The sequence below is a fragment of the Zasmidium cellare genome (genome assembly GCF_010093935.1).
Source record: "Zasmidium cellare ATCC 36951 unplaced genomic scaffold M409scaffold_22, whole genome shotgun sequence".
In the NCBI taxonomy this organism is placed as follows: Eukaryota; Fungi; Ascomycota; class Dothideomycetes; order Mycosphaerellales; family Mycosphaerellaceae; genus Zasmidium; species Zasmidium cellare.
The window spans coordinates 328,210-353,087 of record NW_022986966.1 but is presented as its reverse complement, the minus strand read 5'-3'; the positions used below and the strand labels follow the sequence as shown (position 1 = coordinate 353,087).

Here is a 24,878-nt window from a genome sequence, read left to right as displayed (position 1 = left end):
CATGTTCTCATTGGGTCATGGACCATGGACGCCAGTGGAAGGCCTGCGGCTCGGTGCATATCTGTGAAGGATGGTCAGCATGTCGGGCATTGGTCACCGCACTCTGCACTGCATTCTACGATCGTTGTGGTGACACGCCTTCATTGGCACTGCGAAAGTGGGCGCCAGTGGAAGGCCTACGGCTCGGTGCATATCTTGAAGCGCAAGGTCAGCATGCCGGCATTGTCACCACGCTGTCTTGCGCTGCAATTCCACAATTCGTCTACCTTATGGAGACCTGCCCTTTCATTGGAACATGGACTGTGGGCACCAGCGGGAGGCCTGCGGCTCGGTGCATATGCTCGAGCACTCGCACGGAGTCAGTACGTATTGTATTTCAAGGTCTTCTTGGAGAAACTCCATTCATTGGTACTACAACGGGCGACACTAATGGAATGCCTCTGGTTCGGTGCATATCGCTGGTATTCTAGTCCGCAGCTGAGTACTCTCGTTCATCATATTTCCGGAGGCAGGCTCGCCATTGGCAGCACAACTGCAGACGCTAATGGAATGCCTGCGGCTCGGTGCATATCGATTTTACGATGAAGTCTTCAGACGCCTGTCGCCGACTGGAACGCATCGTACGGTGCATATCGTGGACGTACATCGCTCTACAACACTCTTCCTGTCGAGCGTGAAAAGGTCGAACCTGAACGATGGAAGTCACCACGAATAAAGCCTGCTACGCTACGTTGAGGCACATTTTGCATTGTTCTTGTTTCGAGACCGGAGACATGCGACAGGAGCCAGACACTGCCAAGCTGCGTATTTATCATCGTGATGGTCCCGTTGAGCCCTTCGATCTGACAACTGCAAAACTGTCGCTGGACTTCTCTAATTGGTACGAAGGGTATGTTTGTCAATGTCTATACTAAACGTCGGAGCTATCTGAGAAAGTTGTGTATGCCGCGCCATGTCGACCCCTGTGCATTATTTCTGTAGTGAGGCGAAGCTACTCTGCTAGATTGTCCAATGGAATAGTCTGCGTGTAGAAGAGCCCCCGAGGATCATACCGCTGCTGGATCGCTTTCAGACGCTCGTATCTCTCATCCCCGTAGCTCAAGAAGACGTTCTGTCCTACACCAGCATCTGTCGCCAACAATGGACCATAACCCACTAGCTGCTGTGTTTCGTTACTCACTGCGCCCTGGTAGTTGGTAGGCTTCAGGTCTGGGTATCGAGCCTGCATCATGAGAGGGCCATTGTCAACCACGCCTTTCAACGCTTGCGTGTATCGGACATCGTCTTTTGGATTGGCCCACGCAAGTGTGTAGTCAAGCCACCAAGCATCGCCGGCGGCAGGGTCGAGGGTATTTGCCGCTGGGCCACGCTCATAGCTTGCTTGGTGGAAAGCAACAGGTATGGTCTGGAAGGCCATCTCGAAGAACGCCAACTCTCTCTCGTTGTTGAGGATCGAGGTCATGTTGAGAGTCCGCTCAAGATGCTCTTGCAAGAATGGTACCATCTGCTTCTTGGGCAGGTTGGGATACGAAGACACGAAACCAGCCGAGCGGTTCGAGAAGTTGGGGACGTCGATGGTATTCAAGATCTTGGAGTATTGTGTGATTCCGACCGGATCAGTGACCCCTGCGTCAGTGGGTACAGAGGGGATTGAATGGAATGAGTCGAAGACCTGGCCAGGATCTGTTCCGTCATAGAAGAAGTCGATTCTCCAACTGGAAGTACCATTGAGGCCGAAGATGTAACCCGCCTGGATGAACGTGAGAGTAATCGCCGCTTTGGGATCTTTGAAGCCTGCCAGGAAGTCCCATGCTGCTCCCAGGACGCTCTCGGTTTGGTTGGAGTAATAGGTACGTGTTCCTGCATAGATCATACCCAGAGGGTGGGTTTGCAAGATGACCTTGGTGATGGCACCGAACAGCGCGCTGCCGCCACGCATGCCCCAGAAGAGATCTGGGTGGCTGGTTTTGTTGGCGATGACAATGTCACCGTTTGCAAGAACGATTTCGAAGCCGATGGCACTATCTGATGCAAGTCCCTGGCTTTCATCAGCTTCCTGACCGTGGAGTCTGTTTCCCGAGCCCGTGACGGATACTCACATATTGCGAACTCAGGTAACTGATACCACCTCTCGAGATGTACCCTCCTACGCCCACATCTCCGTACCTTCCTCCCACAACCGTTCGATTGATCGCCTCCAAAGGCGGTATGACTTCTTGCCATCTTGCTCCAGGACCAATCTCAGCGCTGAGCCCGTCATGACTTGGTGTTGTGTAGTTCAGATATGGTCGGAAGTAGATCAAAACGCCGCCGTTCGTGGAGCTCGTACCCCTATTCCAGTCGTGTCCTCCCGATTTGAGAGCAAAAGGAACATCCGGTGCGTCATGCAGGAGCTTGAACGCGGCAGAGACATCGGACGCACAACTGGGAAAGAGCACGCATGCAGGGACGTCGTCCGCGTTAGCTGCGTTGTTGTATCGTTGAGTGGCTTCTTGGTAAGCAGCAGCAAGCTTCCCATTGTTGGTCGTGTTGTCGAAGGCGACTCGAGAGGGTATTTGCTTATGAAGCTGGTGACATATGGCTTGGGCGTGACTGATTGAGTGGCCGTAGTTCGAGTTCCATTGCTCAGCATGGCTTACGGCAAGGAAAATGCTGAATAAAGAAAAGACGCTCATCGCGTTGAGTCTCATGTTGCGAAGGGCTCGATGTCGATGGATGTTGCATGGCTCTCAGCACGATATATACTACCATGATTGACTACCTTGGTCGTCCAGGAGTAGTGTCCGAGCTGTGCGAGGAGGTCTAGGCTGCGACTGTGCTCAGGGAGGTTGACGATACATCCTCATTTGCAAGCCACGTAAACGAATAGACTCATTTCGAGGCTGAAGTGGGGCTCTCTTTGAGGCTCAACCATCAGCTCATACTGACTATTAGATCTATGTGGCCATTGATCGACACAGCTATACCCCGAAATAGCTAGTTTCTCGAAGGATGCGAGTCTTGCCTCTGTCATCAGCTGAAACCAGGCTAAGGCTCAGCCCTGGCCTCAGGACTCATCACTATTTGCACACCCGTCTCATCTCGCATCATGCGAGATCTCGCAATACCCCAGATCTCTTACTGGAAAGCAGTGCATCAGATTTCGTACCGAGAGAGCGAAAGACACTTAGCACGATCCCATGAGGCTCCACAGCAAATCTCATACAGGTTGCACACAGTGCAAAAGACGTAAAGTCAAGGTCAGGCCGTGTTGTTATCCGTTCGTCGTGAGAAGAGACCTGACAGCCTTGCAGTGCGATGAGGAGCTTCCGGCATGCGGCACTTGCGTTCGAAGACAGACAAGATGCTCGTTCTTGGAAGTCACGCAGCCTTCGGGGAGTCCTCGCTATTACGCATGCGGCGAACCAGAGCAGTTGAATGTCACCACAGTGACTGAGCGCTCACCAGAAGCCCTGCTGGAGATTGATCTAACACACTTCTTCCTCATTGAGACTCTACCGACGATTTTGGAACCGGCCACACGGCAGGAGATTTGGCGGCGATCCATTTTCCCTTACGACGGTCTCACTCACTCGGTCAATTTGGATGCGCATCTGGCAACTGCAGCTATGCACAAGATAGCGATAGCGCACAGTACCACGCTCGAAGATACGAAGTATTTGGAGTATGCGATCGAGAAGCAGTCAAGGGTACTGGAGACGTTCGTGCCAATGCTAAGCCATCCAACTCCTGAAGACACTCGAACGCTGTTTGCATTGGCGGCTCTGGTAACAGTCTGGTCGTTCGCCTCTCGCTCTTTACCCTCGCAGCTTAATATCGTCTCCCGGATGCCTTTCGAAACAACGCGTTCAACTCCAAGTGAGCCCACCAGACAACGCCAGCTCTCTGATTTAATATCCATCATGAAGATCTCACGAGGAATCGGAGCAGTAGTCGATCAGTGCAGGCCTTGGTTCAAAGATCAAGGACTTGCAGGCATGATTCAGAGTCGCAATATCCCAGCACAACCTTGGGGCATGGAAGCCTGGCGTGCACTCGATGAGCTTTTCGACCACATCGAGAACGGGTCTAATTACAAGAGTCGACTGGATATGTACGCTGCAGCGATCCATCGAACGAAGAACTTTCTCCAGGGCTTCAGCGCAGACACGAAGTCACATGTGGCCATGGGCTGGCCAGTGGGCCTTCCACAACTCTTCATGAAAGCTGTGTCCGACCATGAAGCACCAGCTTTGGTCATAACAGCATTTTGGGGTGCGTGCGTTTTCGCTGAGCCATACTGGTGGGCGCAAGGCTGGGGCAGAGGTGTCATCTCGGAGATCGAATCGTATCTCCCTCAAGCTTGGCGAAGGCATCTGGAGTGGCCGTTTAGGCTGCTCGCGAGTACGCCTTCTGTGACTGGATCTATCAGTGTGGATGAGGAAGCATATTGAGCCCCGAATACGCGGATTTGGAAGTCCGTCTGGACGGCAATCTTTGTTCCCTGCGAACATTCATACCTAGTTCATTTATAGTACGGAAGCCTGTGGTACGTCTTCTTACTCGGTGTAATATGCAGCTTAAATATCACTATACTAATGTGTGTTTCCAGTGGAGATTGTGAGGCGAACAATCCTTGCGCGCGGGAGGATTCAGCTTGGAGTACCCCTTACCCTAAGGCTGTGCGTGCTGCAGGCGGATCTCCAGCAATATTAAATATGTTCATCGTGACACCTGGCAGACTGCCATCCAATTCATTCTACTGCCGTGGAGACTTCCGTGTTAACTTTAGTATCCTCCACATCAAAGCAGCATGTCCAGCGTTCACCGTGTAGCCCACATTGGAGCGTCTGGCTTCATCGGCACAGCTGTGTTGCATGCCTTGCTGGACAGCGATCTCAACGTCACAGTTTTCGCCAGGAAGGAAAGCGAATAAACATTCCCCGAGCATGTGAACGTCGTGAGAATTGACTTCTCAAATCGATCCTCGCTAGTTGAAGCCCTCAAAGGACACGATGCAGTCGTCTCGACGGTCGGTGTACGGGCAATAAATAGCCAGCATGCGATGATTGATGCTGCCGTGGAAGCGGGAGTCAAACGGTTCATTCCAGTATGTCATGCGCCCCTGAACCCCAAAACTCCAGCTGTGAGAGACTCGGCTAATCTATCATGCGTCTTTAGTCTGAATACGGCTGCGATATTACGAATCCGAAGACTGCCAATCTCCCGGCATATAAAGAAAGAGTTAATATCAAGAACTACTTGCAGAACAAAGCAGAAGCGTCAGGGACAGTTTTCAGCTACACCACCATATCAACCAGCATCCTCGTAGAAGCAGTGGTGGGAGGTCCTCTCCCGGATATACGTCCGCGAGATCGACATGCAACGATCTACGACGGTGGGAAAGTCCCTGTGAGCATGACCCCAGCATCTCTCGTTGGTAAAGCAGTCGCCGCTGTGCTTCGAACTCCAGATCAGACCAGGAACCGATCTATTTTGATCCACGGAGGAGCTTTCACGCAGAATCAATTTCTGTCGATCGTTCAACGATACGTTGGCACAGATGGATGGCAGATTGATCGACAAGAAACTGCCGACATGGAAGAACGATCGTGGAAGGCTTATGAGAAGGATCCTCAGGATGTCCTCAGTTGGCTGCCCGGCTTCGTTCGACTAGGGTTGTTTGGCAATGGGTACGGGGGTGATTTCACAGGTCGAACAGCCAGCGCTGACCTGGGACTGAAGGAGATGTCCGTGGAAGATCTTGAGGCTCTCATTAAGAGTATTGTTTCGTGACTGGAGTGGACCAACGGCCTGCGCGCCCCAGAATGGGATTCGACGCTAGTGAGCCGCTAAGCTGAATTGAGCACTTTCACATGTCGCTGGGCCCGTGTTTCAGCTCGAGTTGGGCTCGAAGCATAATGAACTTCGGTATCTCAAGTCTAGAGGACATATCGCTTGCAGCTCGATACCTAGCTATCGAAGGATTTCTGGCGAAGCAAGTGTCAAGGTCGGCGATCAATCGGTATGTGGACTTTGCTAATCTCATGTTAGATCTTTGTTCCTATGATAGGTCTTTACCTTTCCAACGGCCTCCATGGTCAGCTGTGCCCTTGAAAGATGAAGACGTGGAAAGGTTGCGTTGGCCATGTAATGCAGAACCTACGAGTTGAACTTGAGTTTGTGCCTCAGGCACACCTGCATCCACCTCCGCATCTCGCTCCACACTTTCACTCACTCACTTCGCTGTGGAGAAACACATGCTCAACGAATCCATCAAAATGGCTCGATAGCATCTTCAGCGGTCGTTCCCGTCTACCCGTCTACAATGCCTCCTCGGATATCATGGCCTTTCCAGGCTGCCTATCGCTACCGCTTGTCCGGGAGTCGTACCTGCCGCATACCATCGAAGCAAACGTTCAATGCCGGTAGAAGATTCGCATCAACCACAACGAAAAGCAGACCGAGCTTAGCAGTCAGCGCCCTGATTGGAGCTGCTGGAGGCGCCGGTACGCTGGCCTCTCTATATTTCCAAGGACAATGGCCCCCGCAACGAAAGACACAGCAAAACGAAGGCATTGAGTATGCGTCCCGTGCCCAAATGCTCAATGTTCGTGTGCACAATGACCAGCACTGAGTTTGAGATCTGACAAAACTACGTAGGCTGCTATGGAAATCGAACAGACTTTAAAGAGTGAAGACTGCGTCAGCTACGATGAAGAAGTCATCGAACACCACGGCCATTCAGACTGGTCATCCTCAAATATAAACGAACGTCCTGTAGCTGTCGTCTACCCCCGCAGCACCGAAGAGGTCTCTCTAATCGCCCAGATCTGCTCCGCCCATGATGTCCCCATGGTCCCCTTTGGCGCGGGCTCCAGCGTCGAAGGGAACTTCCTAGCGCCCTACTCAGGAATTTGCATCGACTTTTCCTACATGGATAAAATCGTCGCATTCCATCCGGAGGACATGGACGTCGTGGTGCAGCCGGGAGTCAATTGGGTAGATTTGAACGAGCAGATTAGGCATGCTGGGTTGTTTGCGCCGTTGGATCCGTCGCCGACGGCGCAGATTGGGGGCATGGTGTCGACGAATTGCTCCGGGACGAATGCGATGCGGTATGGGACTATGAAGGATTGGGTGGTGAATTTGACGGTTGTCTTGGCGGATGGGTCTGTGATTAAGACGAGGAGGCGGCCGAGGAAGACGTCTGCGGGTTACAACCTGACCTCGTTGTTCGTCGGCGCTGAAGGTACTCTGGGCATGGTGACTGAAGTGACGTTGAAACTTGCTCCTATTCCGCAGGATACGAGTGTAGCGGTTGTGTCGTTCAAGGATATACGTGAAGCGGCGTCTGCTGCGTCAAGTATCATTAGATCGGGGATCCAGCTTGCAGCGCTCGAGTTGATGGACGATTTGCAGGTTCGCTGATCTCACCCACGGATAATTCAAAGACCTTGACTGAAATCTCCCAGATGCAAGTCATAAACCGCCACGGCAGCGCCGCAGTCCGCAAACGCACCTGGGACGAAGGTCCGACCCTGTTCATGAAGTACCAGCCTTTCTCCCCCTCCCTTCACGCTCCAACTGACCACCTCCAAGATTCTCCGGCACCACCGACGCCATCCAAAGCGATATCCAGCGAGTCTCAGAACTCATCAAACCGCATAACGCGGGCCAATTTCACTTCGCCAAAACCAAGCAAGACGAGCAAGATCTCTGGGCGGCGCGGAAGGAAGCCCTGTTCACGATGGTGAGTATCCGGAAGGAGGGGACTGTGCTCTGGTCGACGGATGTCGCGGTGCCGTTGAGCAGGTTGGCGGATATCATAGGTGAGTTTCCCTACTGCCTCAACATGACGGGCTATGCTGACTGACTGTGTACGAAGATGTTTCCAAAAAGGACTGCTCGCAACTCGGCATCTTCGCCAGCGTCATCGGCCACGTCGGCGACGGCAACTTCCACGTCGCCATGTTCTACGACCCTAACGATGCGGCGCAGAAGGCGAGGGTGAGTAAAGTCGTGCATGATATGATGGATCGGGCGTTGGAGATGGAGGGGACGGTTTCGGGGGAGCATGCTATTGGGCTTGGGAAGAAGGTACGAACAATTATTCATTTTTTGGGTGACATGGTGTCTGACTGACTTGCCTTGGTAGGATTGTCTTGTAGATGAGTTGGGGATCGAGACAATTGATTTGATGAGGACGTTGAAGAGGAGTGTGGATCCGAAGTGGTTGTTGAATCCTGGGAAGGTCTTCGATCTACCGTCATAGCGAAACGTATGACTTGTTACTGCTTTCTAAATTGGCGTGTCAGCGACTCGCAGCGATCAGCTTGCAGAAGTGGAGGTGACTGCGCTGTGAATTGCTGGCATGATCATTTCTGCAGCTCAGCAAATTCCTCCTTGATGACCCTTCTCCGCAAGAGCGGACTCTGCTCGTTGATCCGCTTGAAGTCGTGAGCATCCAAACAAGCCTGCCGAGAAGCAAGTACAGCAAGCTCAGTCCTTGCGACGACCTCCTGCTCGTACTTTCGAGTGACAGCGCGAAACGACTCGTCCAGATCATCGGGTCGGGCAGCAGCCTGGTAAATGGGCTTGATCAAATCCAATAGGTTTGCAATGTCCACGATCGATTGGTTCGCACCCTCTCCTCGATACATGACCATTGCGTGAAAGGCGTCACCGAGTAGGACCACTCTCCCGTCGAAGACATTCTTCTCGTTTGGCTGAGGAACCCAATCCGAAAGCTCAACGGGCTTGATCTCGCAGTCGTGAGGCAGATTCTGCACCACAAAGCGAAACGGTTCCGCCCACTCAGCTGTCATGGATTTCATCCAGCTGCGTCGTCCGGTGTCTGTGTTGGGCACATCAGAAGGATCTGCTCGGCCAAGGAAACCTTCTCGATACGGCCATGAAGTTACAATTTGGGAGCGATACATCTTCTCGCCATTTTGATTAGTCTCAGGAGCTCCGTTGTCACCAGGTGCCTCGAGGAAGGAGAAGTAGAGGAAGACGTCGGTTCGAGGATCTGAGCCGTGGAAGAAGTACGCATCTAGATTTCTGATGGCGGACATTTCACGTTCAGTGTACGTGACACCGGCTCCGAGGAAACGGATTGGCAATTCGTAGTTCTTTGCTTTCTCGTGATGGATCAATTTTCGAATTGCAGAATGCGCTCCGTCACAGGCTACCAGAAAGCTGCCGGAGGCTGAGGTTCCATCGGTGAAGTGGGCATGGACTCCAGACTCGTCCTTGGTGATACTTGCAAGAGTCTTGCCCCACTCTACATCCAAGCCAGTGCATAAGACTCTTCTCAGCCTGTGTCTGCTGACACGGATCCGCTCAGATGCAGTGGGCACCTTCCACTTAGAGTCTCCATTGCTCAAGTCGTAGAACGTGAAGTCCCCCTTCTCCCCAGCTTCGACTGCAGCTTTGTTCACGAGCGCTTCTGGTAGGCGACCGAGGACATCGTCGGGGAGCAGAGATTTGAAATGTGAGAGTGCCGAGTTCAAAGTAATGCCCCATCCTGCGCTTCTTGACGTTGGAGACTCATCCCGTTCGAAGATCCTGGATGGTAAGTTTTCCTTCCTGCATGCTTGTGCCAATGTGAGGCCGCTGATGCCACCGCCGATGATCAGCATTGGCGGCAGGGTGGAAGCCATTGCAGGATGGTCGCGCTGATGCTGTTGAGTGAACTTGATGCTGAATTGAAACCGAAGCTGTTCAAGCTGTATTTGAGCTTGCTGATCAATGCGGCTGCGAGTAAAGTGCGAGGTGCCGAGCAGCAGCTGAAAGATAGCGACGCCATTTGGTTGGCTGCAGCTACGAGTGCGAACAAGGACTTGGAGGCTGCTAAATCCGTCATCAAATCCCCAGGCTGTCGTTTGCTGCGCTGTAAAACTTTCCAGAGTCGGCTCGTAGCACGGCATGCTCCATAGAAACCGAAAAGTGTTGCAGACTACGATCGATAAAGAGCACCTCTTTAATCCACATCATCGTCTTCGATATAAGCAGGCTGAAATCCGTGCTCAATCCATGAGAAACCTGGCAGAGTTCCTGGTCGGTCGACCTTTGCCATGACTTTGCCGGATATGAGTGCCAAAGGTAGAGGCCCAAACATACGCGAATCCCGCGAGTGAAGCATGTTATCACCAACGACCCAGCAATGTCCTTGAGGTACCTAATGCGATCAATAAGCCCGGCGCTCCCAATCTTTGGCGATTTGTGTTACCTGAATCATAGCCTCACTCTTCCCAGGGGTGTTCATCAAGACGAAGTCTCCTTCCATAGCCAACACTCTCTTGATAGCATTCTCCCCAATCCTCACTGGATGCTTGAATGATACAACATCCCCAGCTTTTACTCCCCTCCCACGTCTGTAGTATTTGCTTATGAACACCCAGTCTCCAAAGCTCGCCAAAGTCGGGAGCATTGAAATGCCCTGTGTCGAGTCGAATTCGTAGACGTAGGTGAAGAAAACATGGACGCTGTTCATCAGCACGAGGGCATATATAGCCAGGCGCAAGTAGATGGGAAAGGGCGGTTCGTGTAGTACGGGAACGGAGAGACTGAACCGTCGTCGAAGCCAGGTGTTCCGGATCTTTTGTTGCGGTTGGTTAGGTTTCGTTTCATTCGATGTCATGCGTATGAAGGGGCGAGGTTTGATCAGAGCCAAGCGTTTGATGGGCTGCCATCGGGGCATCCATCGCAACATCGCGTGTCCTCGACAAGAAATGCGTGGAGGAGGAGACGGCCAGTTTCACATGCAAGATTTAGAGTTTGGGTGGATCGACGGAGGCAGGTCCGCTCCGCGTTTGCTGAAATTCTTACCTCGCCGATCCTGCACTTCAACTTCTCGACCACACCTACAATCTTATCCTAGACGCACAACAAAGGTGGACAACATGCCGCGAGACCTCAAGCTCAAAGCTGCTCTGGAACGACACAAAGGCGTCAACCACAAACTGGATCGTCAGAAAAAGCTGCAAAAAGATGCAGAAAAGAGGAAGAAGCAGAAGAAGCAGTCCACGGTCGATGTCGGCGCGCTGGATGATGCTGTAGCGAGCGAGGAGGAGGACGATGAAGCACACTCGCTGGCAGAAGATCCTTCAGAGCTGCAACGGGAAAAGATCGCAGCGAATGGAGCGCAACTCGCAGAGAAAGCGAATGGAGAGGCGGACGGATGGGAGACAGAGGAGAGCGAAGATGCGGACGACGACGAGGATGCTGAAGGTGGTATTCAGATTGGCGCCATGGAAGACGAGTCTGACTCGGACTCTGAGCTTGGAGAGGAAGAAGGCGAGGAGGATATACCGCTATCAGACATCGAATCGCTGGCATCTGAGGACCGAGAAGACGTCATTCCCCACCAACGATTGACGATCAACAACACGTCTGCGCTGCTACGCTCGCTGAAATCGTTCGCCCTCCCGTCCAGCTTACCGTTCTCGGCCGTACAGTCTGTCACATCAGGCGAGCCGATCGAGGTCGTAGATGTGGAGGACGACCTGAAGCGCGAAGAGGTGTTCTACAATCAATGTCTCGAGGCTGTGTCAGAAGCAAGGAGTCGATTGAAGAAGGAGGGTGTTCCGTTCAGTCGGCCCACAGATTACTTCGCTGAGATGGTCAAGTCGGAGGAGCAGATGGGCAAGGTGCGGCAGAAGCTCTTAGATGAAGCTGCTCGAAAGAAGGCCAGTGCAGACGCGAAGAGGCAGAGGGACCTCAAGAAGTATGGCAAGGCAGTGCAAGTAGCGAAACTGCAGGAGAGGCAGAAGGAGAAGAGAGATACGCTGGATCGCATCAATACGCTCAAGAGGAGTAAGTTTGGTACCTTCGTGCCATGCATTACAATTTGCTAACTTCATTACAGAACGACAAGGCGCAGACCTGACGACCAACGAGGAGGACATGTTTGATGTAGCATTGGAGGACGCCGCAGTCACCGCGAAGAACGACAGGGCAGTAAGGAGAGCGAAGGGTCCAGGCGAGGCACCGAACAAGAAGCGCCAGAAGAAGAACGAGCAGTATGGGTCTGGTGGAAAGAAGAAGTACAAGAAGAGCAATGATGCGCAATCAACCAACGACATGAGCGGGTACTCGGTGAAGAAGATGAAGGGAGGAAAGCCAGGCAAGCAGAGACCCGGCAAGAGTAAGCGCGCGAAGATGTCGTAGGGGTCGCATTGAGGTCTGTATAATTTTGTTCACTAGCAGCTATGCTTGCACTAAGCACGTGAATTGGCGACACGGCAGCCTGCGCTCAAACTGCAGTCGCGCAACAAACTTCATGTGGAGCAGCAATCACTTCGTCCTTCATATCAACTTCTCCTCGCCGACACAGACGACATCATCCACTTCGTCTACTGCTCGACCGTTCCCCAGTGCTTCGCCGACACGAGCATCGAAGCTTCCCTGCCATCGCACATCCCAACCAAACGCCTACACGACCGCCATCAACATGGGCGCCTGGGTGAGTTCAGACACAATTGTCACAGTGCACTCATACTAATGCCATATCAGGGCCTTGGACTCTTTGAGTCTGACCATGACTACGACATCATCTCTGACCTCGACGCCGAGGCTGGATTGCACAAGCTCGCGGAGGATGCTCAAGCCAAGCTGAAGGCCGAAGAGGAGGCAAAGGGCATCAAGCATGGCGAAGACGATGATGAGAACAGCGTGGAGGCGCGCATCAGCTACTCCATCTACGCTGATCATTGCTCTGACTTCGACTTGGTTCGTACCTACCTCCAATCGAGCGGTGAGCTGGAGAAGATGATCGAGAAGTGGACTGCCAAAGCTCAGGGATGGCGCAACCCTCTGGAGTGGCACAACCCAGGCTACAAGCTTGTTCTCATCGGTGCTTGCGCTATGATGTATGGCTGCACGCTGAAGGACGAGTTCATCCAGTACCTCAGGGACACCTTCACCGAGGTGGGACTGATGAGGGATGCCCTCAAGCAAGTCGACACCACGCTCAACGGTCCGCATGGTTTCAAGAACGGTGTGCCGTACAAGTGGGGCTCTTTCGGTGTTCACGAGAAGGCGAAGAATCCAGATGACGACCTGCTCTATCCTCCAAGACCAGGCACTGCGTTCACCCTGATCAATGTGCCATCACCAGGACCAAGCCTCTTCCGCGCCCCGGACAACAGTGCGTTCATTAAGAAGATCAAGGCGAGGATGGAGCTCATCAAGCAAGAGAAGTCGAACAACGTTTGTGGTGGATGTGGCGCTGCTGATGGCAAGGACGGGAAGGCCCTTCTGAGCTGCGCGAAGTGCAAAGTCCGCCAGTACTGCAGCCGCGAGTGTCAAAAAGATCACTGGGAGACGCACAAGCAGCTGTGCGCGAAGCCTCCCGGCGACCCGTCCAACAACGAGCGCGTCAAGAGCGTCACTATGAGCGCTAATTCGCTGTCTCCATGAAGGGAATCAGCCATCGTCGAATGTGTACATGGGCAGCCGGAAATAGCAAGAAATCTCGTATGATGGTGGAAGGTATTGCTCAGTTGCTCTTGGGAATCAGAAGTCGAAAAATGCGAAGGGAAGTGGACGCCATTGATGCTACGAATGATCAGAGTATCTGCAACGATCAAGGATTGCCGGCGTCATTGCACGATGCTAAGGGAAATCGCCTGATAGCGAAAGAGTCAGAATAGAACGTTGCGTTATCGCTTGCTTTGAGGACATACTGAACGCTGGAAGAATGAAATGGTGACTCGCTCAATCGATGTAAATCTTCGAAGCTCCGTTACCTATGCAGTGGTCTCGAAGACTTCTATTTCGCGTCATTCCTTCCCATCTTGGAGATGGCTGCCTGAGAGTAGCTCGCTACTTCCTCATTTGACTGGAACCTATCATGTTCACCCTCCACCTCACTTCCTCGCACCTTCATCCCAAGCACAATAATCAATGTGATCGAAACCAAGCTCGCATTGAACCTGAACACCGTTCACGCTCACCAGAACAACGAAGCCAAGATGGGTGCTTGGGGTACGAGAGTTGCTCCACACCTTCAAGGTGCCTACTGACCGTTCATCCAGGGCTTTCGCTCTTCCAAAGCGACCTGGACTACGACCTCATCGGAGATCTGAACCTCCAGCTCGGGCTCAAAGACCTCGAGGAGGCCGACGGCAAGCCGCGAATGCCAGACATCAGTCCTGCCGAGCGGCGCCAGAAAGAGAATGCCAAAGTAGCCGAACACTCCAAGAAAGACATGCAGGGCGTCAAGCGATTCCAATCCCCCAAGACTCCGAAGCAGGACCCCAAGGAGATCTCCTACTCGGTCTACGCGAAGCTGTGTTCTGATCTTGAGAGGGTTCGAACGTTCCTCGACGACGGCGCGCTCGCGAAAGGCATGAAGTACTACATTGACTGGATTGCCAAAGCCAAGAAGAGACATCTCCACGACCCGTACGGACCTGGATACTACGTCTGCTTGCTCGGAGCTTGCGCGATGACTCTGGGAGCGAAGATCACGGACGAGCAGAGAGATGCCATGCGGAAGCGGTACGACAACGCATCGTTCATGCGTGGTGCTGTGGCCCAGTTAGAGAAGGCCATTGAGGGCTATGTCAACGGCGTGCCGTGGGAGTTCGACAGCAAGGGCCTTCAGGATACCCAGCTGACTGGAGGCGTGGCGGACGAGGACGACTTGCTCTTCCCTGGCACAGGCATGATCAATGTCCGGGCACCAGATCATGGCAGGGGCAGAGAGGAGATGGTGAGATCCACAAGCGACCATGATCTTGAACATTATCCCCGCTGACATCTTTCTGCAGGACATGTGGAAAGTCATGGTCACGGCCCAGATCACCATCAAAGGTATGAAGCCCACTCCAGACCAACTCGCCAAGTGCATGGAAAGCCTCAGCGTCAACCCCTATCTCGAAAAAGACCTCTCCGACGAAGGCGAGTGGCTCGAAGCGTTCTGCGGAAACTGCGGCGCCGAGGAGCGGGAGAATGGCGAGCCGCTGCTGGAATGCACTAAATGCAAGAAGCAGAAGTACTGTTCTCGCCAGTGCCAGAGAAAAGACTTGAAGGACCATAAGAAGCGCTGCAAAGTCGAGCATCCGAACCATGTTTGCGACGCCTGTGGGGCGAAGACGGCGAAGGATGGCGAGCCGCTGTTGGAGTGCAGTAAGTGCAAGGTGCGGAAGTATTGCTCTCGTCAGTGCCAGAAAGATGACTGGAAGACACACAAGACGGTGTGCAAGGTCGCATAAAGGGGGAAGGATAAGTCGTACTGGGATGCTGTTAGCCAAGCGATAGATGGCCTTTGCTCACGAATTTGGAAGCCACGAAGCAGACGAGGGATGATCGCTCAAATGGATGAAAGCACAAGAGTGCCTTGAAGGCAATGAATCGCTCACTTGCTGTCACTGTACACATGCAATATCAATACAAAGTCGTTCATCAATCAATCCCCCTTCGTCCTTCCCCGACTTCGACTCCGATTCCCCTGACCCCCCCTCGGCGCCAGAAAATCCTCTGGAAGATCGTTCCAGTTGGAAGTGGCCCCTGCCGTCCCATTCTGTGATCGATGCTGCCGTCGTGCCGTATCCTCATCACTCGACGTATCGTACGGATCCGCATCACCTGCTTTCCGCTTATCGAGAGGTTGCATTTCGTTTTCTTGTCCGGCGCGAGGTTCATTCCTCGGTGGTGGAGGTAATGGTCTTTGCTGATCCACGAACCCGGATCCAGGCGTCCACTTCCATTCTCTCTCCCGCGGGGGCTCGAAACTACGCATAGCCCTACTCTGCGCGGCGTTCTGCTGGTTCCAGAACGCTTCTTCTCGTGCTCGCTGCTCTCTTTCCTTTCCTATGCGATCTCGTGCTTCGATCCAGTCGGGGCTCACGTCCCAGTGCCATCCGTCACCGGTAGTGTTGCAGACGGGGAGGAACCAGTAGAGCGGGTTGTGGCCAAGGACGTGCAAGGCGTTTCGTTTCCAGCCGAGATTGAAGGCGTTGGGGAGCTTTTCGCTGTCTTGCTCGTCAAGGTACAGGTTGTATCTGTCGCGCTCGCGTTGGGCTTCCATGGAGGCGTAGGTGCGTTGGAGGCTTTCGTGGGCAGGGGAGCTGTTAGAACCCGCTGCAGGGGCTGGTGGGATGGGGCTGTGGTTGCGGGATGGGGTGAGGGATGATTCGCCTTCTTCGGGCCGGAGGACGCCAGGCAGGGCGTTGGCGTGGATTTCCTTCAAGCGCTCGCCAAGGGGTTGGTCGTCTCCTGCAGTGCTGTATTCCCGGCCGAGATAGTTGCGACCCGCCTGGAATTGACGCTCCATGCTCTTGCGCAGTGGGCTCAGATACCTGGTCTTCTCCAGGCTCTCAATCGTGGTCTGCCCAGTCACCAAAAGGTACACATGCCACCCCGTGAAACCTGACAACACCAGCCCAATGATACCCCCAAGCACAGCCAGCAGAATCGTGTTGACAACCCGGAACCCTTCTTCAAATTGTGTCGAGTCCATTATCTCAGCCCACACCCACCACGCCGACACCGCAAAACAAAGCCAACAGAACAAACTCGTATACACCAGAAAGAGAATGAACGCCTTGTAATTCCGCATGCCCACACACGTCGCCAACCACGGACAATGATGATCCATCTTCAACACGCACTTGCCGCACGTCGAGCAGTGATGTGTCCGATCCGGCTTCACAGTCTGGCACTTCTTGCAGTAGCGGGGCTTACCCGTACTCTTCGCCGTCACCGCATTCGTCATCCATTCCCTAGGCACAGCTTCGTCTGGAGCTTGTTGCTCGTCCTCGTAGGTCGGCAGACCCTCGTAGCCTCCGCGCTTCCTGCGTCCTCCTACTAGTCCTGCGTCGCTGTGGTCTCGTATGGGGTCCAGAGGCGAGCCAGGGCTTGTGAAGACCGCGGTTGTGTACGAGACGTTGGCGAGTGTGTATAGCAATATACCAAGTCCTGCTCGGAGATATGCCAGACCGCTATGCAGGCCTAGGAATGAAACGTCGACTTCGACCCATACCGCCCACGTCGTGAGGCCGTAGACGAATAGCAAGGGGAAGTATGCGAACGTCTGACAACAGCACCGCTCTATCCTCCTCGCCCAACTCTTTCGTCTCCGGTGGAACGGCGGCGAAGGCGTGTGTGAGGCATTCTGCCGGGCCAGAGTGGGCATATCGGCGAAGGAGGTGGATGGCATGGCGGCGCGAGGCTATGAGGAATGTAAGGGATACATGTTCGATCGAATTATTTTTGACGGACAGTCGGCGCGTTGAAATCGTAGGAAGGAATCGGCGTCTTGCTGGACGAGTCGTTGGGACTATGATACAAGGCAGAAGGGGGTATTTGTTCGTTTGTTTGCGTCAGCGAGCTGCACTGCCCTGCTTCGGTGGTGTCGTCGTGATCGTGCAGCTGCTGGCGCACGTGGATTGGCGCCGATCGCGGGCCGTTCCTGCCGTCCTGATGAATGATCCTCACCTGGTCGAAGGCCAACACTCCGCGATTCTAAACTACTCAACGCGTACTCAAGTTCTTCAAACAGTCTTCGATCGACTTGCTACTTGAATAAAGCAAGACTCATCTCCTCAAAGTCCTCCGCATCGACTTTCACAGCCCAACCACACACCGCCTCTTGACACAAGATGGCATCCGACGATTCAGCCTCTCTCTCAGCACAAGTCAACAAGCTCAACCTGACAGACTCACCGGTACGCCTCCTAATCGCGACGAACCAAACCAAACACCCCTCGATATCTGACTGTTGTCTACTAGAACTCCCAATCCTCAACGCAACCCTCCGAGCTCGTCGCCGTAGTCGATGACTTACTCAACCAACTCTCCTCGAAATTCAACAATGTCTCGGCGGAGATTTTGACGAAGAGTAAGCTTTCCGATAACGTGGTGTTGCATGATTGTTTTTGGCTGACTAGCTTGTCATTAGTGGACGACATGTCCAAGCGACTCGATGCGCTCGAGACACAGATTCAAGCCGGGAATGCTGCGGCGGCTGCTCAGGCTGAGGGTGCTGGGGATGATAAGTAGATCGAGGGTGCGAACGCCTTGCGAATATGATAGGATGTCTTTAGCGCGGCGTTGGGGGTAATTTGCAGCCACCGAGCATCATCTGGCTCTTGGAAGTCATGACAGCCCTTGTTGATAAAAGATACACTGTCTGGATCAGAGTTGATTTTGATTTTATACAATAAGCGGCTCGCGCTCTACTTTACAGTATTCGCCATAACCCAAAGCTTTGGCTTGCATATCCGAGCGGAAGTGGTATCATCCCAGAAGTAAACCTTACAGCCAAACGCCGATCCACCCATCGCATGTCGTCTTCTACATCATGAACCGCCCCAAAAGCAAACGCCACCATCCGCTAGTACCTCTGCTGTACAGTCGCATTTCCAGGTGCTACTGCCAAATCCGGATACCTCGACGCCATTTGCCTACCCGCTGGAAAGCCCTCGATCTTCGCTTGTTGCCTGACCCGATCCATCAAGTGGTTTGCGGGAAGACTGGGAGCTGCAAATTTCTTCACCATCTGCACCCGTTCGTCGTCGTCAAATGCGTGTAATGTGTAGTGCTCTCTTATAAGCTTCTGCGATTCAGGTCGTGATGCGCCGTATACTTTGTGCGTACAGCCATCCAACGCACAGGTCCATGTGTCTTCCTGCACTGGATCTGGCATGTGATTGAGGGTTCGGAGAGGAAGGTCGGTTATGTCAGAAGGGGACGCAGCAGTATCGGCATCGCCGGAGACTGAAGGTGATGTCGGTATATCGATGCCTTCATCATCATGTGGCTTGCTATTCCGGCGTTTTGATGGTCGCCGTGTGTCGATATTAGCCTCGTTCTTCCGTTTTCCGTTCGTTGGCGAAGGCGCGGCCTCGGAGTCTGTGTCCCCTTCTTCTGCCGCCGGGCCTTTGCCGCCTTTTCTTGATGCACTTTTGGAGGCTTTGCTGGCTCTGGGCCTGAGAGAGGATTTGTTCTTGCGCGCTCGCAGCCTCGTTTCCTCATCTGTATCCTCTTCCTTCGCAGGCGTGGCAAGGTCCTCTGCTTGCTCCACTACTGAGTTTTGCCTCGTTCGCCGAGTCTGCTTCGTGGTTCTCGGTGCTTGGGATTTCGATGCTCCCTCCACGGCAGCCAGAAGAACCTCATCTCTCGACTCAGAGCTGCTCTCTGCGCTGCCGTCTAACGATATGACCTCTACCTCTTTCTTCGCCGGTGGGCCATGCTTTCTCTTCAGGCTGCTCGTGGTCGACGTCGTGTCCACCGAACTCTGCCGTGCAGATTTGCCTCTAGCTTTTGAAGCTTTTCCAGGTGTGGGCGGTTTCATCCGCTGTCTCATCTCTGACCAGGTATCGGGAAACTTTTTGTAGAAGTGCGTGTAGAGTGGAAACTTGCTCCATGAGAGTCCTTCCTTGCCGCTTATCATAGCCAGTATCAGGAACTCTTTGTGAGCGTAAATCTGCTCCATGCCCTCCTCTGCGTCCGACGTGCCAAGCTCTTCCGCTGCATATTTCTCGAACAGTTCGGACGGGCTGTAGTCTGGCAGTACTGTGGCATTCTTGCCTTTGCCCTTCTTCCGAGGCGTTTTGTACGAGTCGGCGATGAAGTAGAGGGTCTTTATGGCATCAACCATCTCGTGATAAATCGCTTGGTAGGCCTTAGACGGACGAATCTCGAACCAGCCAGCTTTTCCAGCAGCCCAGATCGCAGTCGAGCCGTCACCATATTGTCCATACGAGAAAGTGTGTACGTTCTCTAGCACAATGGTCGTGCGCTTTTTGATCGGTGCCTTCTTGTAGAGGTGTGCATCTTCGTCGTCCAATGGCTCCAGCTGTCCGACCAGAGTGAGCGGAAAGCCCGCAGCTGCTCCCAAAACACTCGTTGTCGCCTTGTTGTCGCCAGGAAGATGCGCATATACGTTCTCGAGTGTCAATTCGGGCCACTCGTCGGTGAGTTCGTCGAGTGAGGGGTCACGAGGCTCAAGGATGTCGCTCTCAGGTGTTGCTTTCGTCATGGTGTGGGTCGCGATGGTGCATCAATTCGGGGTGTTTGCTGGGTGTCATTGGTTTTCCGCCATCCATTTGTACCGAGACTGAGAAATGGAGGTGGTGCGGGTGGAATTGAGCTGCACATGCAGTCAGTTGACGCGCTCTCGCGACCACTTTGCTGACTGATGCGCTGTTGCGCGGATCAAGCAGCAACAGCCGAGCCGACATCGCGGCAAGTCTAGCCGATCGAATCCATAGCCCACCAAAAGATTCACTCACTTCAAGAGCTCCACAATCACATGCACATCTCTTCTTAGCTGGCAGACTAACTCATGGGCGGTCGCCAGATCCTTTGGCGCAGTCTACAATCTATCAAACCTCCGACAACACTCACAACGCCCACAATGTCGTCCGGCCAAGTCCTTGAAGGTGTCCTTGGTAGGGTACGGTCCAACTCACGACACATTTGAACTCCGTCTTACTAACCGCACTGTAGCTATCCACAAACCAGCCGCCATAAGCTCTGCACAGGTCATCCGCGACGTCCAAGACCACTTCGACCCATCGAAGCTATTCCAGCCCTGGCTTGCTCGTGAACAAGAGAAACGAGATGCAGAAGGACACAACCAGAAGAAAAAGCGGAAATGGAGAGGAAGGCGCGGTACGAGTGTCAAGATGGGACATGGCGGTACACTTGATCCAATGGCGACGGGGGTGCTGATCCTCGGTCTGGGAAGCGGAACGAAGCAGCTGGGGCATTTCACGACAGAGTGTACGAAGACCTATGAGACGGTGGTACTTTTTGGCGCTGCAACCGACACATACGATACCGAAGGCAAGATTGTTGGGCGCAAACCTCACGATCACATCACGAAGGCGATGGTTGAGGAGGCACTGGTGAAGTTCAAAGGGACGGGTATGCAGAAGCCGCCGATATTCTCAGCCCTGCGGGTTCAGGGCAAGCGGCTGTACGAGTACGCGCGAGAAGGCAAGGAGGTGCCCGTGGAAATCAAAGAACGCCCAGTGGAGGTACATGCGCTTGAAATGACAGAATGGATGGACGGAGGAACGCACAAATACCACTGGCCGCAGAGGGAAGCAGAACCGGAAGAAAAGGAATTTGCTGAGAAGGCTTTGCACTTGGACGCCAGTGAGATTTCAGCCCCTGCAGAGGACGGCGACGCCACTGCAGGTGCGAAGCGGAAACGAGATGGTCATGGAGAGGATGGTCAAGCTCCAGAGGAAGAGTCGTCTAACAAGCGCTCCAAAGCAGAGGACGCCACCCAAAACCAGAAAGATATTGAGACATCTGAGGCAGACAATTCGGAAGAGCCTAAGATCAGCGACGAGAGCGCCGTGTCGAAGAAAGACGATGCTGCTGGAAACCCAGATTCTGAAGAACAGCAAGCTCCATGCCCAGCACCGGCGTGTCGAATACGGTTGAAAGTCACCTCAGGCTTCTACGTTCGGTCACTCTGTCAGGATCTTGGCGCAGCAGTAGGGTCGTTGGGTATGATGACCGAGTTAGTACGCACACAGCAGGGAGACTTCGATCTGGGGTCGAATGTCCTTTCGTATGAGGATCTCAAGCAGGGGGAAGAGGTGTGGGCGCCAAAAGTCAAGGGCTTGCTTGAGGACTGGAACGAGAAGCAGGAGCAGAAAGCGAACGGCGATGCAGCATGATCGTCTGATGATAAACGACAAGAACAATGCGACCGCGGCTTAGTGGTAATGCAGAGCATTTCCCACCTTGATGCAGACGATCTTCGTTCATCGTTTGCAGACCTCGGTCTGGAACCCGCTGCGTTCGCACAGTCGATACCACCTTACCAACTCGACTTCACCTCACTTCAATACCTTTGAACAACTGTCTAGTGAACTCAAAGGCACTGCTCTCCGCAAGATCCCTCTGCCACGCCGCCGCAGCGATGAAATACTTCTGCCTTCCAACATTCCCATTCATTGTCTTCGGCATAATTGAACCGATGTTACTGTGAGCCCGTCCCTTAGATTTCCCACCATCCCAGTCACTGAAACAATCTCCAGGGCGTCGGCGTACATAATCGGCATCTATGACCCCATTGCATTCTATGCCTCCCAAACCCCCAATCACTTCTCACCGGCATCTTTGCCTCCCCAAGCCGAAACTCTTACCCTCCAACTCCTCAATATCCTGCTCCTCCTGGCGGCAATGGCCCTCATATGCTCCTGGACGCTCAATCCCAGCACGACGAAAGCCTACCTTTTTGTGGTGGCGCTGGCGGACTACGGACATATTTATGCGACTTATCGGGCAGTGGAGAGTGAGTATTTCTGGGATGTGGGCATGTGGAATCTTGTGGTTTGGGGGAATGTGGGAGTCAAGTTAGTACTAAATGCTGTGAGGGTGGCGACGCTGTTGGGGTGGTTTGGGGAGGTTCGGGGGGTGGATCAGAGGTGGAAGACAGCGTGATAAGATTATCAGTACTGGGGCATCGAGGAGGCCCGCAAACTGATCTTTCCGTGTGGTGATGCTACTTGTTAATAGCAACTTCAATAACATCCTCCCGTAACCCAGGCCAACTCTTCCTCCTAACCACCCACAGCCCAACCGCAGCCAGCACAACAAACCCCAATATCGGACTCGAATAATTGAAATTCGCCCCCGTAATCGGCATCGTCGTCGGGAACGGCAGCCAAACAATAATATACGCCGTATACACCAGCGCGAAAAGATTTACCGGCATGCCAAACCGTCCCATCGACCAGGGTCCCACCGGGGGTGGCGAAGCGGAGAGTCTTCGAAACACCATCATGAGGATGGCGATGAAGTAGCTGACGTACATGGAGATTGTGGAGAGGGAGGTGAAGACCTGGAAGGCGACCGAGGAGCCGAAGTTGATTAGGGTTAGGAGGAGGACGATGGTGATGGAGAAGAGGACGGCGCGGGCGGGGACGCGTTTGATCGAGTCGACCTGGGGAGTGTTAGTCTATTTCTATCGATTCGAAGGGTTGTCGGGGATACTCACGTAGGCCAACACTTTCGGCAATCCGCCGTCTCTCGCCCAGCTCCAGGAGAGTCTTGACATGGATGCGATGTTGACTATCATCACCAAGATGCCGATGAGGACCAGAAGTGAGCCCATTGCCGTAGCGACCCGGGCTGAGCCAGTAGCGTTGAGTAGGACCGCGAGCATGGGCTGGGAGTATTGGAGGGCTTCCTGAGGATCGCCGACACAGAAGAGGATCACAAGGATGAAGAGCCAAGCCATGATGCCATTCACGAGGTTCGTGTAGACCATCACTCGCGGTACGGTGTTTGGAGCTCGGCGGACCTCTTCCTGTGGGAACAGTCAGCTCTCGATGCTTTGAGGTCAAGCTGAGAGACTTACACTCAAGTGCACAGCTGCGTCAAATCCTACGAACGACCAAACAGAAGTCTGTAGTCCCAAATTCCACCCAATGAAATCGTTCGTCCAGCCTGACGTCTCCGCCGAATTGACTCTGCCCAAGAAGACGAAATGCGCATTGTTCTTAGGAGCCAGCGCCAGCAGCGTGATCGCAAAAGCAAAGAAGCACGAGATATGCAGAACTCCAGCGGCCGTCTCGATCCACGGAACCAGCTTGCCGAATTTGAACAGGTTGACAGAAACAGTCAGTAAAATCTGTGCCCAGATCATCAACGTAGTATGCCAAAGCTTCGACACATAGTCCGGATAATTCAACTGCACGATACTCGTGATCCAGTACGCGGTGCTATTCCCAATCCCCACCGTCATAGAAACCCAGCCACACCAAGTCACCCAGCCCTGGATCCACGTCGCGAAGCGTTTGATGTTCTCCGGCGCAAGGGCATACGTCCAGTGGTACATGGCGCCCGCGATGGGTTGGACGGCGGCCATTTCCGCGAGAGAGGCTGCTTGCGCCATTGCGCCGGCCCAGACGAGGAGGAAGCCCCAGACGAGGGTTTGGGGCCCGCCATTGTAGAAGACGCTGTAGAGGTTGCCGGCGATGGACTCCCAGCTGCTCATGAAGGTAATTGTTAGGAGGAAGAATTGGACGGAGTTGAAGACTCGCTGGACGGTACTGTGTTAGTTGACGGTGGTGAGGTCTCGTGGGTGAATTTACCTCGACTCTTGTCTGTGCGATTACATCGCTGGATGCTTCTTGGATCTCATTCCCTGCGACGTGTGCTTCTTTCTCGTGGTCCTGAGTTGCCATGTTGTCCTCCGAGTTGGATCAAAGAAAGTCAAAACACAAAACAAGCAAAGCGAGCTGAAGACGAAGAAGAAAGACACGAGAGCCGCACGCCCACCTACCAAGACCAGAGTCGGCTGAAGATCTACACTGCACATCAATAAGGGAGGTGCGGTCGTGCGGTGACACAGCAGCGCAGGGTCCAAGATGCGCTTGACGCTGTACCGCCATGGCTTGCAGATCGACTTGACAGCCACGCGCGAGACGGCGCCCAAGATACATGCAGTTGGTCTGCTAGTTCGCAAGCGTTTCCGGGAGGAGGCAAGCTTGCTGCAGCTAGATCTTCTTGTTCTGCATGTTGTACATGTACTGGGTAGATTAACCGTCTTGGCGTTGAGAGAGGTGTGTCTACGTGGCTGATGGCTCTTCTCAAGGCTGGCTGTACGATCCTCGCGTCGAATGCCAAGTTGTCAAGACGCTCTGATGGACATATTATTGTCGTTGTTGGGGTAGAGAGTCGTTGAAGAGAAGTAAGATAGTCGAATTTAGAGTTTACGCTAGACAAAACTCTCCGAAGTTCTTCCGATGTGGACCAACTTGGCCTCACCTCAAAAAGCGTATGAGAACGAACACACTTCCAATGTGTCTTGGAAATGGCATCGTTCTCTGCGATCTACACTTCGACTATTTTTCAAAACGATCAAATACCTGAGATACGCAAGACTATACTTCTGGTCGAATCTGGCGAGTATGGTG

The 24,878-nt window shown here is 53.4% G+C and overlaps 15 protein-coding genes across 15 annotated transcripts; 9 read left to right on the top strand and 6 right to left on the bottom strand.

Moving 5' to 3' along the window:
• Window positions 1-991: 991 nt before the first annotated feature.
• On the bottom strand, window positions 992-2,690 carry M409DRAFT_55835 (uncharacterized protein; the record flags this gene model as incomplete). The annotated part of the gene is made up of 2 exons (XM_033813112.1): window positions 992-2,038; window positions 2,100-2,690. The coding sequence occupies 2 exons, from the start codon at window positions 2,688-2,690 to the stop codon at window positions 992-994; spliced, it is 1,638 nt and encodes a 545-aa protein (XP_033666330.1).
• A 489-nt stretch (window positions 2,691-3,179) lies between these two features.
• M409DRAFT_55834 (uncharacterized protein) lies at window positions 3,180-4,603 on the top strand (the record flags this gene model as incomplete). The annotated part of the gene is made up of 3 exons (XM_033813111.1): window positions 3,180-4,383; window positions 4,515-4,528; window positions 4,592-4,603. The coding sequence occupies 3 exons, from the start codon at window positions 3,180-3,182 to the stop codon at window positions 4,601-4,603; spliced, it is 1,230 nt and encodes a 409-aa protein (XP_033666329.1).
• A 441-nt stretch (window positions 4,604-5,044) lies between these two features.
• On the top strand, window positions 5,045-5,775 carry M409DRAFT_55833 (uncharacterized protein; the record flags this gene model as incomplete). Its single annotated transcript, XM_033813110.1, has 2 exons — window positions 5,045-5,089; window positions 5,161-5,775. The coding sequence occupies 2 exons, from the start codon at window positions 5,045-5,047 to the stop codon at window positions 5,773-5,775; spliced, it is 660 nt and encodes a 219-aa protein (XP_033666328.1).
• An 873-nt stretch (window positions 5,776-6,648) lies between these two features.
• Window positions 6,649-8,254, top strand: M409DRAFT_67262 (uncharacterized protein; the record flags this gene model as incomplete). Its single annotated transcript, XM_033817327.1, has 5 exons — window positions 6,649-7,401; window positions 7,455-7,531; window positions 7,582-7,811; window positions 7,868-8,079; window positions 8,138-8,254. The coding sequence occupies 5 exons, from the start codon at window positions 6,649-6,651 to the stop codon at window positions 8,252-8,254; spliced, it is 1,389 nt and encodes a 462-aa protein (XP_033666327.1).
• A 103-nt stretch (window positions 8,255-8,357) lies between these two features.
• M409DRAFT_67261 (uncharacterized protein) lies at window positions 8,358-9,644 on the bottom strand (the record flags this gene model as incomplete). The annotated part of the gene is made up of 1 exon (XM_033817326.1): window positions 8,358-9,644. The coding sequence occupies one exon, from the start codon at window positions 9,642-9,644 to the stop codon at window positions 8,358-8,360; it is 1,287 nt and encodes a 428-aa protein (XP_033666326.1).
• Window positions 9,645-9,964: 320 nt separating this feature from the next.
• On the bottom strand, window positions 9,965-10,696 carry M409DRAFT_24286 (uncharacterized protein; the record flags this gene model as incomplete). The annotated part of the gene is made up of 2 exons (XM_033807171.1): window positions 9,965-10,162; window positions 10,214-10,696. The coding sequence occupies 2 exons, from the start codon at window positions 10,694-10,696 to the stop codon at window positions 9,965-9,967; spliced, it is 681 nt and encodes a 226-aa protein (XP_033666325.1).
• Window positions 10,697-10,886: 190 nt separating this feature from the next.
• M409DRAFT_24285 (uncharacterized protein) lies at window positions 10,887-12,153 on the top strand (the record flags this gene model as incomplete). Its single annotated transcript, XM_033807170.1, has 2 exons — window positions 10,887-11,799; window positions 11,852-12,153. The coding sequence occupies 2 exons, from the start codon at window positions 10,887-10,889 to the stop codon at window positions 12,151-12,153; spliced, it is 1,215 nt and encodes a 404-aa protein (XP_033666324.1).
• Window positions 12,154-12,436: 283 nt separating this feature from the next.
• Window positions 12,437-13,404, top strand: M409DRAFT_24284 (uncharacterized protein; the record flags this gene model as incomplete). Its single annotated transcript, XM_033807169.1, has 2 exons — window positions 12,437-12,448; window positions 12,499-13,404. The coding sequence occupies 2 exons, from the start codon at window positions 12,437-12,439 to the stop codon at window positions 13,402-13,404; spliced, it is 918 nt and encodes a 305-aa protein (XP_033666323.1).
• A 554-nt stretch (window positions 13,405-13,958) lies between these two features.
• Window positions 13,959-15,203, top strand: M409DRAFT_55829 (uncharacterized protein; the record flags this gene model as incomplete). The annotated part of the gene is made up of 3 exons (XM_033813109.1): window positions 13,959-13,971; window positions 14,022-14,701; window positions 14,760-15,203. 3 exons carry the CDS (start codon window positions 13,959-13,961, stop codon window positions 15,201-15,203), a joined length of 1,137 nt encoding a protein of 378 aa, XP_033666322.1.
• A 194-nt stretch (window positions 15,204-15,397) lies between these two features.
• On the bottom strand, window positions 15,398-17,149 carry M409DRAFT_24282 (uncharacterized protein; the record flags this gene model as incomplete). The annotated part of the gene is made up of 1 exon (XM_033807168.1): window positions 15,398-17,149. One exon carries the CDS (start codon window positions 17,147-17,149, stop codon window positions 15,398-15,400), a length of 1,752 nt encoding a protein of 583 aa, XP_033666321.1.
• A 442-nt stretch (window positions 17,150-17,591) lies between these two features.
• M409DRAFT_24281 (uncharacterized protein) lies at window positions 17,592-17,991 on the top strand (the record flags this gene model as incomplete). Its single annotated transcript, XM_033807167.1, has 3 exons — window positions 17,592-17,657; window positions 17,722-17,830; window positions 17,891-17,991. 3 exons carry the CDS (start codon window positions 17,592-17,594, stop codon window positions 17,989-17,991), a joined length of 276 nt encoding a protein of 91 aa, XP_033666320.1.
• A 334-nt stretch (window positions 17,992-18,325) lies between these two features.
• M409DRAFT_55827 (uncharacterized protein) lies at window positions 18,326-19,972 on the bottom strand (the record flags this gene model as incomplete). The annotated part of the gene is made up of 1 exon (XM_033813108.1): window positions 18,326-19,972. The coding sequence occupies one exon, from the start codon at window positions 19,970-19,972 to the stop codon at window positions 18,326-18,328; it is 1,647 nt and encodes a 548-aa protein (XP_033666319.1).
• Window positions 19,973-20,350: 378 nt separating this feature from the next.
• M409DRAFT_55826 (uncharacterized protein) lies at window positions 20,351-21,629 on the top strand (the record flags this gene model as incomplete). The annotated part of the gene is made up of 2 exons (XM_033813107.1): window positions 20,351-20,384; window positions 20,443-21,629. 2 exons carry the CDS (start codon window positions 20,351-20,353, stop codon window positions 21,627-21,629), a joined length of 1,221 nt encoding a protein of 406 aa, XP_033666318.1.
• A 245-nt stretch (window positions 21,630-21,874) lies between these two features.
• On the top strand, window positions 21,875-22,398 carry M409DRAFT_24278 (uncharacterized protein; the record flags this gene model as incomplete). Its single annotated transcript, XM_033807166.1, has 2 exons — window positions 21,875-21,939; window positions 21,993-22,398. 2 exons carry the CDS (start codon window positions 21,875-21,877, stop codon window positions 22,396-22,398), a joined length of 471 nt encoding a protein of 156 aa, XP_033666317.1.
• Window positions 22,399-22,459: 61 nt separating this feature from the next.
• On the bottom strand, window positions 22,460-24,146 carry M409DRAFT_67280 (uncharacterized protein; the record flags this gene model as incomplete). Its single annotated transcript, XM_033817330.1, has 4 exons — window positions 22,460-22,900; window positions 22,955-23,266; window positions 23,318-24,001; window positions 24,054-24,146. 4 exons carry the CDS (start codon window positions 24,144-24,146, stop codon window positions 22,460-22,462), a joined length of 1,530 nt encoding a protein of 509 aa, XP_033666316.1.
• Between the last annotated feature and the right edge of the window lie 732 nt (window positions 24,147-24,878).